The sequence below is a fragment of the Capricornis sumatraensis genome, chromosome 1 (genome assembly GCF_032405125.1).
Source record: "Capricornis sumatraensis isolate serow.1 chromosome 1, serow.2, whole genome shotgun sequence".
NCBI classification, from domain to species: Eukaryota; Metazoa; Chordata; class Mammalia; order Artiodactyla; family Bovidae; genus Capricornis; species Capricornis sumatraensis.
The window spans coordinates 152,335,954-152,353,113 of record NC_091069.1 but is presented as its reverse complement, the minus strand read 5'-3'; the positions used below and the strand labels follow the sequence as shown (position 1 = coordinate 152,353,113).

Here is a 17,160-nt window from a genome sequence, read left to right as displayed (position 1 = left end):
TATGTATGATGGATCTATTTCTTCATTTTTTATTCTCTTACACAGGTTTATTTATCTGTTTTAATGCCAATGCCTTACTGTCTTGATTACTGTAAGCTTTATAATAAGTCTTTGAATCAAATAGTGCAAGTCCTTCAACTTTGTTCTTTTTAAATCTGTTTGATTATTCTAGGTTCTTTGTCTTCCATATAAATATTGTAATCAGCTTGCCAATTTGTACATGGAAAGCTACTGGAATTTTGATTTGGTTTGTGTTAAATCTGTTGATCAATTTGGAAAGAGTTGCAAGCTTAGCAGTATTGACTCTCTTGCTCTGTGGATGTATCCTCTCATTTATTTTGATCTTTGTCAGTTTCTCTCAGCAGTGTTTTGTAATTTTTAGTGTTTAGATCTTATACATCTTTTTGTCAGATTTATTTCACTTTTTTTATGCTGTTGTTAACAGTATTTTTTTAAATGGTCTTTGATTGTTTCTTGGTAGTTTATAAACATATAATTGATTAATGTATTGATCTTTTATTCTGTAACTTTGTAAAGTCACATATTGGTTCTAGTAGCTCTTTCATATATTCTGTAGGGTTTTTTACATAGGTGATTATTTCATCAACAAATAAAGACAGTTTTATTTCTTATCTTCCAATTTGTATGCCTTTTATTTCTTCAAAAATTTTTTATTTATTTTAATTGGAGAATAATTGCTTTATAATATTGTGATGGCTTTGCCATACATCAACATGAATTGGCCATAGGTAAACATGTATCCCTCCTCCTCTCTCCTCACCCCATCCCTCCAGGATTTCTTTTTCTTGCTTTATGCACTAAATTGACTGTTCCTCATGCTTTGGGCTCCACAATTCTGAAAGGAAACTATATTACCCTACAAAAAGACTTTGTTCCATTCTGAATTTCTCTATACTAGATAAGATGCATAGCCTGAGCCCTAGTAACAGGATTCAAGACAGTGGTTTCATAATTTACATTAGAGTGCAGTCATTCTATTGTGTTTTCTGTGGATTTTAATACATATACAGTGACATGTATCCACTGTTACAGTGTCATACAGATAGTTTCACTGCCCTAAAACCCATCAGTTTCCACCTCCTGTATCTTTCCCTCCCCCCAGTCCCTGACCACCATAGATCTTTTTACAATGTATATAGTTTCGCTTTTTCCAGAATGTATTATCATTGAACCCATACAGTATGTTGCTTTTTCAGATTGGCTTCTCTTACTTAGCAATATGCATTTAAATCTTCTCCATGTCTTTTCATGGCTTGAAGCCTCATTTCTTTTTATCACTGAATTCTAATCCCATCATATGGATATACCACAGGTTATTTGTCCTATTGAAATATTTTCAGTATCAGCTGTACTTTGCTAAAACATAAACATGGATTTTTTTTTTAAGAGAAGCAAAAACCCCTGCCTATGAGAAGGTGAATCAGTTTCCTTTGCAAGGGAAAGGAATGGGGAGTGCAGATTCTCTTCAGGTCTAAAAAGTTTAAATGGGGTGTATAGAAGGGCTTTGAATGAGAATCATCCCCATGTCCCTGCAGAATAGACCGTGTGCAAGAGTGTCTCAGGAATCTGAAATAACTGATCCGTGGTCATTGTGAGAACCCTAAAGTCCTTTCCATAAAAAATACCTCCCTGTTTATTTTTCAGTATGCCAGGAAGCTGTCTGGGAAGCCTTCAGGACTTTTTGGGATCGACTTCCTGGGCGTGAGGAATATCATTATTGGATGAATTTGTGTGAGGATGGAATCACGACTATATTTGAAATGGGCACACATTTTAGTCAGTCTGTGGAACACAGAAGCTTAATTATGCAGGTAAATGTAGTAACAAGAAGAAATTACTGTACTTACTATAGTAGCACATATACAGAGCTCAGGCCTAAAGGAAGAAAGAGTGAATGCTGGATCCCTGTGTTACTGTTTTGTTGAATTAGGCTCTTCAGGTGACCCACCACAGGGTGACCAATCTTTGTATCTCTAGCTCTGGCCATTATAATTAATAAGCATTGTGAAACCAGCAAGAACCTCAGGATTGTTTATAAATGTAAGAATTTGGAAATAATACTCTACAAAGATTTAGGCTAAGAATATTAATCTGTGAGAATCAAACATTCTTGTCAGAGTTTTGCTTTTTATCAGTTCAAAGTTGAATTGATAATTAATTAAAGATAGAGGGATAGATCATTGGATAAATGTTTAGTAAATACTGTGTAAATGTGATTCTAATGCATGAATTTGCTTATGTGTTTTCCTTGTTTTAGATTTAGTTTATTCTTAGCAAAGGATAAACAAGCATGCATATAGACAAATTATCTGCCACCTTCCCTTTTTCATGTTGCATGTATTCATGGCAAGAGAAGGAAACTGTTTAGATCCATGTGATCTATGTGGTAGATTGCACATGCTGTGTGAGAGGCCCCTTATATCCTTCTTCCTTTTATTCAAGTCCTGCATGTCCTCAGCTCAGATGTAACCTCCTTCATGAGAAAACAACCCCCAGCCCCCATCCTAGCAGATTTAGCTCACATAATCTTTTGACCACCATAATTCTTTACTCGTTCTTTAGTATTGTACTCCTTACATTTTATTATTATTAGTTGTATATAATAAAATGTGGGCTTCTCTGGTGGCTCAGTGGTATGGAATCTGCCTGCCAACGCAGGAGACATGGGTTCAATCCCTGAGTCAGGAAGATCTCCTAAAGAAGGAAATGGCAACCCAGTCCAGTGTTCTTGCCTGGGAAATCCCACGGACAGAGAAGCCTGGTGGGCTACAGTCCACAGGGTCACAAAAGAGTTGGAAACGACCTAGTGACTAACAACAATACATGTATATGTTGGCCAGGATATCAGAAGAGGAGACTAGATTGGACAGGACATCAGACTAGAGGGGTGGATAGCGTAAGAAGTTTGTAGTTGATAGGAAGCCATTCAAGGGGTGTAAGTTGGCAGGTTGCAGGGGCTGATTGTACAGTTTTGAACTGTAAAATGGTTATTGTGGTTTCTGTATACCATATGATAGATTAGAGGGGGCAAGATGAGCAGAGATCAGTTGCTACTTGAGGCCTGAGGGGATGAGAATCCTATGTAAACCATGAAGTAGAGAAAGGGTGTATAGGGGATACAAATAGGAAAAGGGTTAGTAGGACTCAGTGACAGATTGGATGGGAGTGGGCAGTGATAAAGGCATGACCCTGGAAGCCTCCCAACTTCTATCTTCAATGGCTACCACTGAGAACTCAGGCAGAGAAGCAGCTTGTAGACACTGACGGAGAGAGAGTGAGCTTGCTTTTTAATGCATTGTTTTGAACCATCTGTGAAGTGTGCATTGCTTAATATTTAGATATGAAGCCCAGAAGAGTGTTCTGGGATCACCAGACCACAGCTATAGGGATCACCAGACTTGAGATAGTACTTGAAATCATGAGAGGGATTGAGAATGTTACTTAAGCAATCACTGGCTGTCCAAAACCTGAAGGAAGCTTGATTTTACTTTTCTTAAAAAATTGAAATAAGGTTGATTTACATTGCTGAGTTGATTTCTGCTTTACAGCATAGTGATTCAGTTATACATACATATACATCTATTTTTTTAGCTTGATTTTAAATATAACAACAACTGTTTACTCATAGGTGGTGAATTTATGTGCTTGACAACCTTTATTAGAACTCAGAATTCCAGCATTTTAAAAATAACTACCATGCTGGCCTATAAAATTTTAAAGCTAATAGTACAAATTGATTAATTGATGATTTTGCTATGCTTATATGTATCAAGAGAGATTAATTAAAGGAAATAAAATCCCAGTTGAAGGTGTTAGATGATTAAAATTTAGGGAAAAAAAGACTGGCTGAGATTGTTCTAGGAGAGTGTGTAGAGTAAAAAGAACAGTGAGTTATTCATAAATATCTTAAGAATTATTTAGAGTAATCATCTCTCCATTTTACAGATAAGGAAGTTGAGTCCCAGCAGCAGAGACATTTTTCGGATTTACCTCCATAGCTGAGAAAGAGAAAATAGAATTTGATTCCAAATTATCATATTGATCTCAAAATAAAACCACTAGTTTAGACATAACTTGGACACAGTTTTCTTTGAATGCCCCAAAGGAATAATCCAACTACGGATACAGTTTAGTTCTCCAGAATTCAGACAAAAAAGATAGATTTTACAATTATTTTATCCACATGATGATATTACTCTATGATAGGAATTTCTATACATGTAGTAGATCTCAAAACACTTCGGTTCTAAGTCCATGGAACATTAATGTAAAACTCTACCAATCTTTAACCCGAAGATCTTTCTGGAATGATTAGCAGGTAAAGTCTGTTAATCTGTGTCCATTAAGAGAGCACAGGGACTTTGGAGAACATACACAGAAACTGAGTGGTGGGTGGGAGTCACAAAACAAACTTTGCATCATTAGTACTTTGCTTTAACTATTTAACTATAAGAATAATAACATAGATTCTGTGTTAGGGCATTAGTGTTCTTTGTGCAGTAAGTTTTGTTTACTGCTTAATAACTGTCTTTCACTCACATGGTCATTTTTATATCTTTGTTTTCCTTAGAAACTGACATATGCAAAGGAGACTGTAAGTGGGTGAGTGTCTTTTTTTCCCCTAAGTTCATGTTTGGCAACAGAGATGTATCATACCTGTTCTAAGGCTCATCCCAAAGTTAATGATTCCTTCCAATTTATTGCCAGTTCCTGCAATAAGCAGGCCTGTGGGTAAGTCTCAAAGTCTTTTCCTCATCTTGAGGCCACTTCCTTTTCCAAACCACCTTCAGAGCCACTGTGCTTGTTTACTGTCTGACGTTACTAAGAGGTGAACTTATCCCTTTCTCTTGGTGAGGAAGTAGAATTTTGGAACTGGAATACAAAATGATCTACTGTTGTTGAGGCTTACAGGCTAATACTGTTTACCTAAAATGGTACACCTTAGTGGAGGATGGTTGATTAAATGATGGGGTTGTGGTGTGGGTCACTTTATGGCTTAATGATGTTTGTGATCTTGAAGCATAAGACTAGCACTACTTTAATGAATCCTCCAGTGATTTGAGTCATGGCTCTGTAGGCCTTTAGGCTTAGGATTAAGCTTGTTTCTGGCTCCCGAGCAGTGGCAGGACAAAGCAGATCATGGAAGGGGAGGGATTTTGAGTCTACAGGGACTAATGATTTCTAATTCTATCCATACTCAGTATCCAAGTTATGCCAGTATGTAGGTGACATTTTTTGGGGGGCGGAATCACTAGGGCACGCAGTTCAGGTCCATAATCTTGTCTCAAATTAGATGGAACAACAGATTGAAAAACCAACAAGGTGAGTCAGTGTCCAGAGGTGTAGCCTGGGCAGCAAATTCCAGGCAAATGCATAATTAGACTGCATCTCTTGGTGGTAGTGGGGTATATGTAAGTTTCAAATCAAGTGTGAGTAAGCAGGAGGGAAGTGAGACTGCTTGTGGTCTCACTTCATATAGCTAACAGTACCACCAAGTCTGTTTTAGGGCTTGGGATTGAGCACCAACTTAGATGTGGGGCCATGTGGTGCTTTAGGTGTGGGTCCTGATGATTGCCATTCCAATACACATGCAGTAGACTTAACAGTCTGGTGGGGGGTCCTGCCAGTAATCTTCATGGTTGTACCTAATGAAAACGAGAGCACATTTCACATGGTTAAGAAGTGTATAAAACCTATGATAATAAATATCACTTGTCATCTGGAAGAAGCCTTGGAGTTTGCCTGTGAAAACAGACACTGGGAAGATCGTAGCTCATAAGTTATAAAGGGATGAAGCAAGGTTATCTGAAATAGATTGAAAAGTTGTAAGTTGTAACACCGTATGTGGATTGATGTTATAACTCATAACACATGGAGTAGCTGAACAGAGGTAGCTGGAAGATGTTTGAGGTGTAGTTTGTGTATTCCTACATAGCTCACTTTGGTTGGGTACAGTTTGCTGCATTCATCTACTATTTCTTGGAAAAATGTGTTAATCATATTGAAATAAATTCATAAACAAATTAGAGAACGGAGTGTGTCATATATGTTTTGTTGATGTCCTAGATGTGGAGGGACTCAAAGTATTATTTATCATCCTTAGAAAATAGGGCGTGTATAAAAATAGCAATATGTATGAACTAAGTTTAAAATATATATAACTGAATTTGAAAATGAACTGAATTTGAAAATTTAAAAGTTGATATCCTTCCCATGAAACTAGAGCAGACCAGGTTGGAGTGAGATGAAAAGCATCAACTATGGTACTTGCTGAAATGAGGGGACCTGGAGTTAGCTAATATTGGGAGTGACCTGGAATTCACTTAGCCCCTCTTTAAGTTGAATATTGTAGTCATCCCTTAAAACCCTTAATTTAATCACTTTCTATATTTAAATTTATTTTTATGATTTTCTTGAGATGGCTCTCATTCTGTGTTGAGATTTTTGTATTAGTTTTATATTGCTGCTGCAGCAAATTATCACAAACTTTGGTAGCTTCAGTTCAGTTCAGTTCAGTTGCTCAATTGTGTCCAACTCTTTGCAACCCCATGAATCGCAGCACGCCAGGCCTCCCTGTCCATCACCATCTCCCAGAGTTCACGCAAACTCATGTCCATCGAGTTGGTGATACCATCCAGCCATCTCATCCTCTGTTGTCCCCTTCTCCTCCTGCCCCCAATCCCTCCCAGCATCAGAGTCTTTTCCAGTGAGTCAACTCTTCGCATGAGGTGGCCAAAGTACTGGAGTTTCAGCTTTAGCATCAGTCCTTCCAGTGAACACCCAGGACTGATCTCCTTTAGGATGGACTGGTTGGACCTCCTTGCAGCCCAAGGGACTCTCAAGAGTCTTCTCCAACACCAGTTCAAAGGCATCAATTCTTTGGCGCTCAGCTTTCTTCACAGTCCAACTCTCACATCCATATATGACCACTGGGAAAACCATAACCTTGACTAGACGGACCTTTGTTGGCAAAGTAATGTCTCTGCTTTTGAATATGCTATCTAGGTTGGTCATAACTTTCCTTCCAACGAGTAAGCGTCTTTTAATTTCATGGCTGCAGTCACCATCTGCAGTGATTTTGGAGCCCCAAAAAATAAAGTCTGACACTGTTTCCACTGTTTCCCCGTCTGTTTGCCATGAAGTGATGGGACCAGATGCCATGATCTTCATTTTCTGAATGTTGAGCTTTAAGCCAACTTTTTCACTCTCCTCTTTCACTTTCATCAAGAGGCTTTTTAGTTCCTCTTCACTTTCTGCCATAAGGTTGGTGTTATCTGCATATCTGAGGTTATTGATATTTCTCCTGGCAAAACACAAATATATCTTCTAGTTCTGTAGTGCAGAAGCTTGACATGATTCTCAGCATGTTGGCAGACCTGTGTTACCTATCTGGAGACTCTAGGGGAAAATTTGTTTTCTTGCCCTTTTCAGTGTGTAGAGCTTGCCCATGTTGGTTGGATATGACTAGCAGTGGCTTACTTTGTCACATTCTATCACTCTGACATTCTTCTGCTTCCTTCCACATTTAAGGGTCCTTATGACTACCCTGGGGCTTCCCAGGTGGCACTAGTGGTAAAGAACCTGCTTGCCAGTGCAGGAGTTTTAAGAGATGTGCGTTCTATCCCTAAGTCGGGAAAATCCCCTGGGGAAGGGAATGGCTACCCACTCCAGTATTTTTGCCTGAAGAATTGCATGGACAGAGGAGCCTGGCAGGCTACAATCTGTAGGGTCACAAAGAGTCAGACATGACTGAAGCAACTTAGCACACATATACACATGCATGACTACATTGGGTCTACCTGGTAAAACCAGAGGATATGGTCTCTACTCAAGAATTAAGGCCAGCTGATCAGCACCCTTAATTCCATCTGTTACCTTACTTTCCTTTGCAGATAACATAGTCACATGTTCTGGGGATTAAGATATGGACATCTTTGGGAGATCACTCTTCTGTTTACATTACTTCTCTGTAATTTAAGTTACTTCTTCTATGTGAACTCAAACCCAACTGCTAATGTATGACTTACACCAGATACTCTGCTGTGTACTGATTTCACCTCCCCTTATTGTCATCTGGCAAGTCTATTTAAAAGAAAGCATTTCCTACATTACTCAGGACTTCATATCCCATCTTACCTCTTAGACATCAACCTGTAATTTTTTGTTCTCTCTCTCCTGAGTCTTCAGCTTCTCCCATTCAATTCAGTTCAGTTCAGTCTCAGTCGTGTCCGACTCTTTGCAACCCCATGAATCACAGCACGCCAGGCCTCCCTGTCCATCACCAACTCCCAGAGTTCACTCAAACTCATGTCCATCGAGTTGGTGATGCCATCCAGCCATCTCATCCTCGGTCATCCCCTTCTCCTCCTGCCCCCAATCCTTCCCAGCATGAGGGTCTTTCCCAATGAGTCAACTCTTCGCATGAGGTGGCCAAAGTATTGGAGTTTCAGCTTTAGCATCAGTCCTAACCTCTTAGACATCAACCTGTGATTGTTTTTTTCTCTCTCTTCTGAGTCTTCAGCTTCTCCCATTACCAACTACTTATTAATATTTAAACATGCTCAAATCTTCTCCAGCCAGACATCTTGAAAACATCATCCCTTAGCTCCAGTCACCTAACTCCCTGCCATCTTGTCTTACAGTTGTATCTTCAATACAAAGTCAGCCTAGGACATGTGCTTACTAAGTATTTGTTGGATGAGTAATTGAGTTTCTGTTCAATCACCCAACTCTATTATTAGGTCCCTGGTGTTATTCTCAGTGTAAGGACTGATCTGTGGAATTTTTTTTTCCTTGATATCTCCATTAAGTTAGATTTGTACTTGATGATGCCCATCATGATCACAAAGCCAAATACACGTTTATATATTTATTTTTAATATAAATTTATTTATTTTAATTGGAGACTAATTACTTTACAATAGTGTATTGGTTTTGCCATACGTTGACATGAATCTGCCATGGGTGCACACGTGTTCCCCATCATAAATCCCCCTCCCACCTCCCTCCCCATCTCATCCCTCTTGGTCATCCCAGTGCATCAGCCCTGAGCACCCTGTATCATGCATCAAACCTGGACTGGCGATTCGTTTCACAAATGATAATATACATGTTTCAATGCCATTCTCCCAAATCATCCCACCCTCGCCCTCTCCCACAGAGTCCAAAAGACTGTTCTATACATCTGTGTCTCTTTTGCTGTCTCATATACAGGGTTATCATTACCATCTTTCTAAATTCCATATATATGCGTTAGTATACTATATTGGTGTGTTTCTTTCTAGCTTACTTCACTCTGTATAATCGGCTCCAGTTTCATCCACCTCATTAGAACTGATTCAAATGTAAAAGCATATATATTATTCTGTTTGGGTTGACATGTAACTCTGTTAAACCCTGCTTTATTATAATATGTCTTGGTGTAGCTCTGTTTGGGTCCATCTTGTTTGCTTCCTATACCTGGATATTTGTTTCCTTCTTTAGCTTTGGGAGGTTTTCAGCCATAATTTATTCCATTATGTTTTGAATCTGCTTTTCTCTTTCTTCTCCTTCTGTAATCCCTATTATGCATAGATTGCACACTTTATATTGTCCCATAGGTCTTTTATATTGCTTTCATTTTTTAATTTCATTTGGTTTTCTGTCTGCTGTTTTTTAAAAATTAATTTATTTTAATTGTAGGTTAATTACAATATTGTGGTGCTCTTTGCCATACATTGACATGAATAAGCTACAGGTGTGGCTGTCCCAACCCTCCCCCACCCCTCCCACCTCCCTCCCCATCCCATCCCTCTGGGTTGTCCCAGTGCACTGGCTTTGAGTGCCCTGCCTCATGCATTAAACTTGGACTGGCGATCTATTTCACAAATGGTAATATACGTGTTTCAATGCTGTTCTCTCAAATCATCCACCCTCGCCTTTTCCCACAGAGTCCAAAAGTCTGTTCTTTATATCTGTGTCTCTTTTGCTGTCTTGCATATAGGGGCGATGTTAACCATCTTTCTAAATTCCATATATATACGTTAATATACTGTGTTGGTATTTTTCTTTCTGAGTTACTTCACTCTGTATAATAGGCTCCAGTTTCATCCACCTCATTAGAACTGACTCAAACATATTCTTTTTAATTGCTGAGTAATATTCCATTGTGTATATGCACCACAACTTTCTTATTCATTCATCTGCCGATGGATATCTAGGTTGTTTCCATGTCCTAGCTACTGTAAACAGTCTGTCTGCTGTTTTGATTGGGTAATTTCGAGATCATTTATTCTTTCTTCTACATCATTTATTCTGCTATTCATTGTTTTTAGCTCAGCCTTCATCTCAGTAAATAAATTTTCTAATTATTCTTGGTTCCTCCTTACAGTTGCTAGTTTATTTTTATAGCGATCTGCATTTCTAGTGATACCCTCTCTTAGTTCCTTCAGTATTTTCGTTACCTTCTTTTTGAACTCAGTGTCTATTAGGCTGAAGAGGTCTGTTTCATTGTTCCTTCAGGGAAATTCTCTTAGTCTTTTAACTGGGAGTGGTTTCTCTGTTTCTTCATTTTGCTTGTATTTCTCTCACTCTGTGAGTTTAGGGGAAACAATTATCTACTGTTGTCTTGGAGAGCTGCTTATAAGCATGAGCGTCCCTATGTAGCTTGTATGGGTTTAATACGTTTTTGGCATGAGGGCGGTTTTTGGTTTGAAAGCTTGCTGTCTGTTTTCTCAGCATGTGCTGGCCATGATCCCTTTTATAGTGGTGTTCAGGTGCCTGGCCCTGTGCATACTCCCAGGGACACAGGGCAGCGGTCCCAGCTACCTCTGGAGTCCAAGATGGCAGCAATAGCTGCACCTGGAACTTATGTAGAAGAGGGTAAGTGGTGCCCTTCCTTGAAAAAGAAGCTCCCATGGCAGTTGCACACATTTCCTTCTGCGCTCCCCAGCAATGGCACCTTGCTTTTCTGATGGGTCCAGGCATCTTCCCGCACTCCCTCCATGTGACGCACCACACCCTGGCTCCCTCAGGGTGTCACCACATAGCCAACCCCAGTCCTCCCTGTATCTGAGCATGGAAACTGGAGTCTCAGTATTCAGCCCCTCCACCCGCCAGCAGATGCGTGTCTCAGGCTGGGGAGTGCTGCCAGGCCGGGGGCACCAGCCCTCTGTGCAGCAGGCCTCTCTCTACTTGTCTTCCGCTGACTGGTTGAAACCTTTCCTCTTTCACAGCTCGCTCCCAGAGTGCAGGTCCCATCCTATTCCTCTCTTCTTTTTCTTTTGTCCTACTCAGTTACATGGAGATTTTCTTGCCCTTGTGGAAGTCTGAGATCTGCTAGCATTTAGTAGATGTTCTATGAGAATCCTTTCAAATGTAGATGTATTTTTTACGTATTTGTGGGAAAGGTTGAGCTCTTTGTTCTACTCCTCCGCCTTCTTGATCCAACTCCCACCCCTGTTTTATGTTTGTTTAGCATTTCATCCTTTACATAACGCTTCTGTATAATGATATTTTATTTAGTTTTCACCAACACCTTGGTGAAGTAGGTAGAGAAAGAGATACTCCTGTTTCAGAGGTTAGATCTTGAGGCCTAGAGCAACTGAGGCATCTTCCCAAGCTATGCACAAGGTTAGTGATACATCTGGAACTGGCACCCAGGATTCCTAACTCCTTGCCTTAAGTTTTTTCTTGTTAAAGGCTGATTATAGTTAACAGGTTCTAGAGCAAGGCAAAGTATAGGAAATTGTGAAAGGGAATAGTAGTCTAGGTATGAAATTCTTGTTGGCTTGTTTTAGTGTATTTTTGTTATTTATTTCTAACAATTTCATTTATTTATTTTTGGCTGTGTGGGGTCTTCGTTGCTGTGCGTGGGCTTTTCTCTAGTTGTGAGTAGGGGCTACTCTCTAGCTGTGGCGTGCTGGCTTCTCACTGCGGTGGCTCCTGTTGCCGTGGAGCACAGGCTGTAGGCACACAGGCTTCAGTAGTTGTTGCTCACGGACTCTAGAGTAGGTGAGCTGTAGGGCACAGGCTTAGTTGTGGCATGTGTAGTCTTCCTGGACCAGGGGTCGAACCTGTGCCTTCTGCTTTGGCAGGTGGATTCTTATCCACTGCACCACCAGGGAAGTCCCCTACTATGTTTTTAAACATAGGTTCCATGTAACTGTGGTATTTTTCACACAGTTCCATCTGAATTCCACTGACACGATTAGGCAGTAGCTGTGAGGAAAAAATTATGTGCTGGATAAGCTGAGGAAATGAGACAGTAGACGGTTGTTTGCTGCTGACATTAAGCTAAAGAGCTGACCAACTTCAAATTTGTGGCTTGGCCTAGAAATGAAGCATTTCTGTCTCCAAACTCAACACAGCACTGTATTTTAATTCTGTTGTGTGCGACATTCTAGGGCATCCCTGTAGGAGGCATACCTAATGAGAAAATGTGAAAGGATTCATGTTACTGTCTTTTGAAAGAAGTGCAGGAGGATGAGGGATTAAGTGTTGGGAGTGTTGGACAAGTGTTTTAAATTACTGAGAGTTGCCCACTTAGCATCATTGTGCTTAATCTCTCAGTCATATCTGACTCTTTGTGACCCTGTGGACTGTAGGCCACCAGACTCCTCTGTCCATGGGGATTATCCAGGCAAGAATGCAGGAGTGGGTTGCCACAACCTCCTCCAAGGGATACTCCCAAACCAAGGATCGAACCCAGGTCTTTGGCATTGCAGGTGGATTCTTTACCATTTGAACCACTGTGGAAGCCCTTACCATCATTAAAATAATGTTATTTTGAGAAAAAAAAAGTTATTTTGAATTCAGTAAGTGAAATCTAGTTCTATTGAAGTAAGTGAACTTCTCCATTCTGAATGCTTACTTACTTAGAGAATTAGCTTAAATTTGATTTTGATGTGGGAGACAATTTGACCCATCCCTGGTGAGGTCTGGTTTCTCTGCCATGTCATCTCAACTTCCTATTCTGATTACTGTGTGTGCTTTGTTTTACTTTGACCTCTTTGCTCTTCATACTTGATTGCTCTCCAGCTTTCACTGGGTTTCCCTTCCTCTTTCTGGGTCCTTACACATTTTGACTTTCAGGTCATTTAGTTGATGTAACACCACTATCATTAAGACCAAGGAAACCCATCCTGGTTGCCCTTCTAGGGAATATGGGTCACATAAAGGCCATGTAGTAGTGTGGAATTAATGTGGGTAAGAGAGAGGTTTCTGGAATCAAATGGGCCTATTTTACAGCACAGTTCCTTCATTGGCTAGTTCTGTGACCTTTTCTTATCACCCAGGTCTTCCTCCACTCATCATTCATCAAAATGACTTATCCAGATGCCATATTCCTTTATATTCTTTTGAATGACAGCTAAGCAAGCAGATTCCTGCAAGTGTACCAAAAATAACAAGTGGTGATAGGTTTGGTGTATTGGTTTAATATGTTATTCTTTTTAGATAGTATTTTTAAAAACCAGGAGAATCTTTATGGTGAGATTTTTTTTTTTTAGCCTATGTTTTTCAAATTTTCTACCAAAGCTTGCGGGTTTAGGGAACATGGCCTTAGCTGATTCCCCCACTCCAGTTCCAGTCATGAAATGTCTTTGAAATGATCATATTGTAACTTAATATTCATTTAAACTTTATATTGTACTCTGTAATACAGCCACATGTGTTTTAATATTAATATATGTTATTAATTTTTTTAAACTTTGTTTTGTATTGGGATCTAGCTGATGAAAAATGTTGTGATAGTTCCAGGTGAACAGTGAAGGAACTGAGCTCTACATATACATGGATCCATTCTCCCCTAAACTCCCCTTCCATCCCGGTGGCCACATAGCACTGAGCACAGTTCCATGTGCAATAACAGTAGGTCCTTGTTGGTTATCCATTTTAAATATAGCAGTGTGTACATGTCCAAATTCATATCAGTTTTTGGTTAGCTCTCTATGCTTTTACTTTAAAGTGAAAATTGCTGCTTCAAGATGTGTGCCACATTTATCTGGTGGCTGTGAGCCCATGATCTAGTTTAGAGAAGCAGGACAATTTGAAGGAGTGGTTCTGAAGTGAAGATGGGGCTCACTGAGACAGAAGCGAGTCTAAGAGGGAGACATTTTGACTGTTTAAATCATCTTTGAAAACTGCCTATGGAAAGTTGAAGAGAGTTTTCCATTACTGTAATTTATATATTTGGGGATATGTGGAGATTTGGACTGGTGGAAACACCCTTTCTTTAAGGACTTTCTCAGATTATCTTCTGATCTCTTCTGATCTTTGCCTACAGTTGCAGGGTTGAATGGTTGGATAGCCAGGGGACCTGAAACCTGGGAGCAATGTGGCCTATAGCAAATCATGTCTCTAACCTTGACTTGTTTTGTACTAAAAAGTTTCATGATTCTGTGATCTCTCAAATGAGATGAGATTTGGGCTCATATGTTCCCCGTGACTGCCAGTACTTTTGTGTCTGAACTGCTTGTTGCGTTTGTGTTTGTTACTGTTTTCTGTTAGGTGGTAACCTTCATAGACCATGAGTATTTTGTTCACAGCTGTATGCCAAGTGTGTTCTACACTAGACTGGTTGGTCAATAGTATTTATTTATTCCGAAAGTATCTATTCAGTGCCTATTAAGTGGTAGTTTCTGTTTTAAGATGAAGATACAGTGCAAATATGGCAGATAAGGCCTCTAATCTCATGGAGTTTAGATTAGATTCTTTTTTTTTAGAGTTTACATTCTCGAGGCAGTCTTGTTAAATAGATATTTCTGTGATGATGAACATGTTTTTTACTAGGCTGTTCCATAAAATAGCCATTAGCCACATATGACTGTTGAACACTGAAATGTGGATAGTGTGGATGAGGTTCTGAATTTTGAATCTTTATTTAATTTTAAATTAAATTACCACATACATCCTCTGACTACCATATTAGGAAATGCCATTCTAGAAGACTAAGGGTATGGACATAGATAAAGAAGTAGATAAATAAATTAACAGAACAATTTCACATAGTGAAAAGAACTGAGGAAAAAAATGAAACAGGGTTATGAAATAGTAAGGAAGTACTATGTAGAGTGGTTATGCAGTATTATGTATTACGTAGGGTATATTATGTGTGTGTACATATATATATATGCATGCTACATAATATGTACTATGTAATATTATGTAGGGTGATTCGAGTTGAGTAGGCATCAAAAAATGTAAAATAAATAAGTTTTTTTTTTTTTAATTGCTATTTAGTACTTTGGTTTGGGAATCCTTATTTGGAGATCAGGTGAATTCCTTTCTGGAAAACAAACCCCAAAATAAACCGTCACATTTCTGTCATTTTATTAACTCCAGACATTTTTTTTTTTCCTAGCTCTGAAGTGTCATCTCCGGTTCCTGTTGGTGATATGTCAACACTGGGAGGTATGCTTTTGTGCCTTTATTCACTTTTCTTTTAAATTTTATTATTAAATTACAAGGAAGCACAATTTTCAGCTCATATTTTAAAAAATGCCATTTGTCTCTCCTTCTGTTTTTGAAGAAGTCTCAAGAAAAAGCAATTGTTTTTTCACTTATTTTATGACATTATATTTGGGTACTTAAGAATCTTTAATTATTAAGTACATAATATAGAATCTGAAAACCTTAAACCAAATGTACAACCTAAAGAATTGTTTTAAGGCAAACACTTTGTAATCACTGCTTATGTCAAAAGGTAGAACCTTTGTAGCTCCACTATTTTTTGTCATTTGTCTTTTAGAGTTTCCCAGAGTAAGGATTTTTCTAATTGCATTCTGTGGTATACTTTGTTTGTATGTTTCTTTGACCTCTATATTTCCTGTAAATTAGTAATTGATTTCTTTATTTTTAATTTTTTAAAATAAAGTTCTTCTATGTTGCAAATTTCAAACATACGAAAAATAGCACAGTGAGGCCCAGCATCAACAATTCTAATTTTTGGCTAATTCCAATCTTTAGCCACTTTCCCTCTCTGAGAGTTTTACAAGTTAGTTTTATTAGGTAACTCCTTAAGGATAGAGACTTTGTATCCCTGGAGGCTTGCATAGAGCCTGACATATAGTAGTTATCAGTAAATGCTTGTTGAATGAGTCATATTTATTTCTTGTGCTGAGGAAATTCATGTGTCTTGAGGTTAAAATGAACAGAATTTTGCAGATGAAAAAGCAAATGACTTATATGAATGGCATCAAAATCAGTTTATTGTTTCCTGATAGACATTATGATTTAGTCATGGACTGAATTCATACACGTTTTTGTTTTTGTTTTTAGATGCTGGTCTCAGTGTTCCATATCCAGGGGTGACCTCCTATGAAGGTATCTCAGAGAGCAGCTTGGAGAGGCCAGACGACAGTGTGAGTGATGTTCTGTTTCATTATTTACTTTCTAACATGGAGAACAGGGATTTAGAGAGATTTATTATTCATTGCCAGACAACACAAAATTTCAGGTGGTTCTGTTTATGGAAATGTAGATTCTAAAACCAGTACATTAAAAAGAATCTGAGATTCCTTGGAGAGCCCAATAAGTCTGCTTTTGGCAAAGAATAGATTTGAATTGTAAATTAAATGACTTGGAGCCTGGGGAGCTGTCATCATGGTAAGCCCACTGTCTTCTGTGGGCTGTGTGCATAATTTATTGTGAGGGTTTTTGCCTATGTACTCTGTCTCTTAATAAATCAGAACTTAGTTTTCTCCTCTTCAGAGGGAAAGGATATAGATTTTATGTAGTTTAGAGAAGTACTGTACTTTTTAAATGCATCATTACTAAAAAAATAAATAAATAAATAAATGCATCATTACTAATAGAAATCTGTCTACTAAGAAGCATTAAGTTGGCTATCACATTCCAAATTTTTTGAAAAGTAAATGCTTCTAAGATGAAAATATTTCATTAGAAATTTTATTAAATGTGCATAAATCACAGATTCCTTAATACAGAGCAAACTTTGATTGAACATATTCACTGCTGCTGCTGCTGCTGCTAAGTCACTTCAGTCGTGTCCGACTCCATGCGACCCCACAGACGGCAGCCCGCCAGGCTCCCCTGTCCCTGGGACTCTCCAGGCAAGAACACTGGAGTGGGTTGCCATTTCCTTCTCCAGTGCATGAAAGTGAAAGGTGAAAGTGAAGTCGCTCAGTCGTGTCCGATTCT

General features: G+C 38.8%; 1 protein-coding gene across 1 annotated transcript in view; it reads left to right on the top strand.

The window, feature by feature from the left end:
* The window catches only part of IMPG2 (interphotoreceptor matrix proteoglycan 2), a 71,564-nt gene that overhangs the window by 5,427 nt on the left and 48,977 nt on the right, over positions 1-17,160 (top strand). The window contains exons 3-6 of the mRNA XM_068968275.1: positions 1,666-1,832; positions 4,592-4,623; positions 15,362-15,411; positions 16,279-16,361. Coding sequence (XP_068824376.1) covers positions 1,666-1,832; positions 4,592-4,623; positions 15,362-15,411; positions 16,279-16,361 — 332 coding nt within the window. The remainder of the gene's footprint in view (positions 1-1,665; positions 1,833-4,591; positions 4,624-15,361; positions 15,412-16,278; positions 16,362-17,160) is intronic.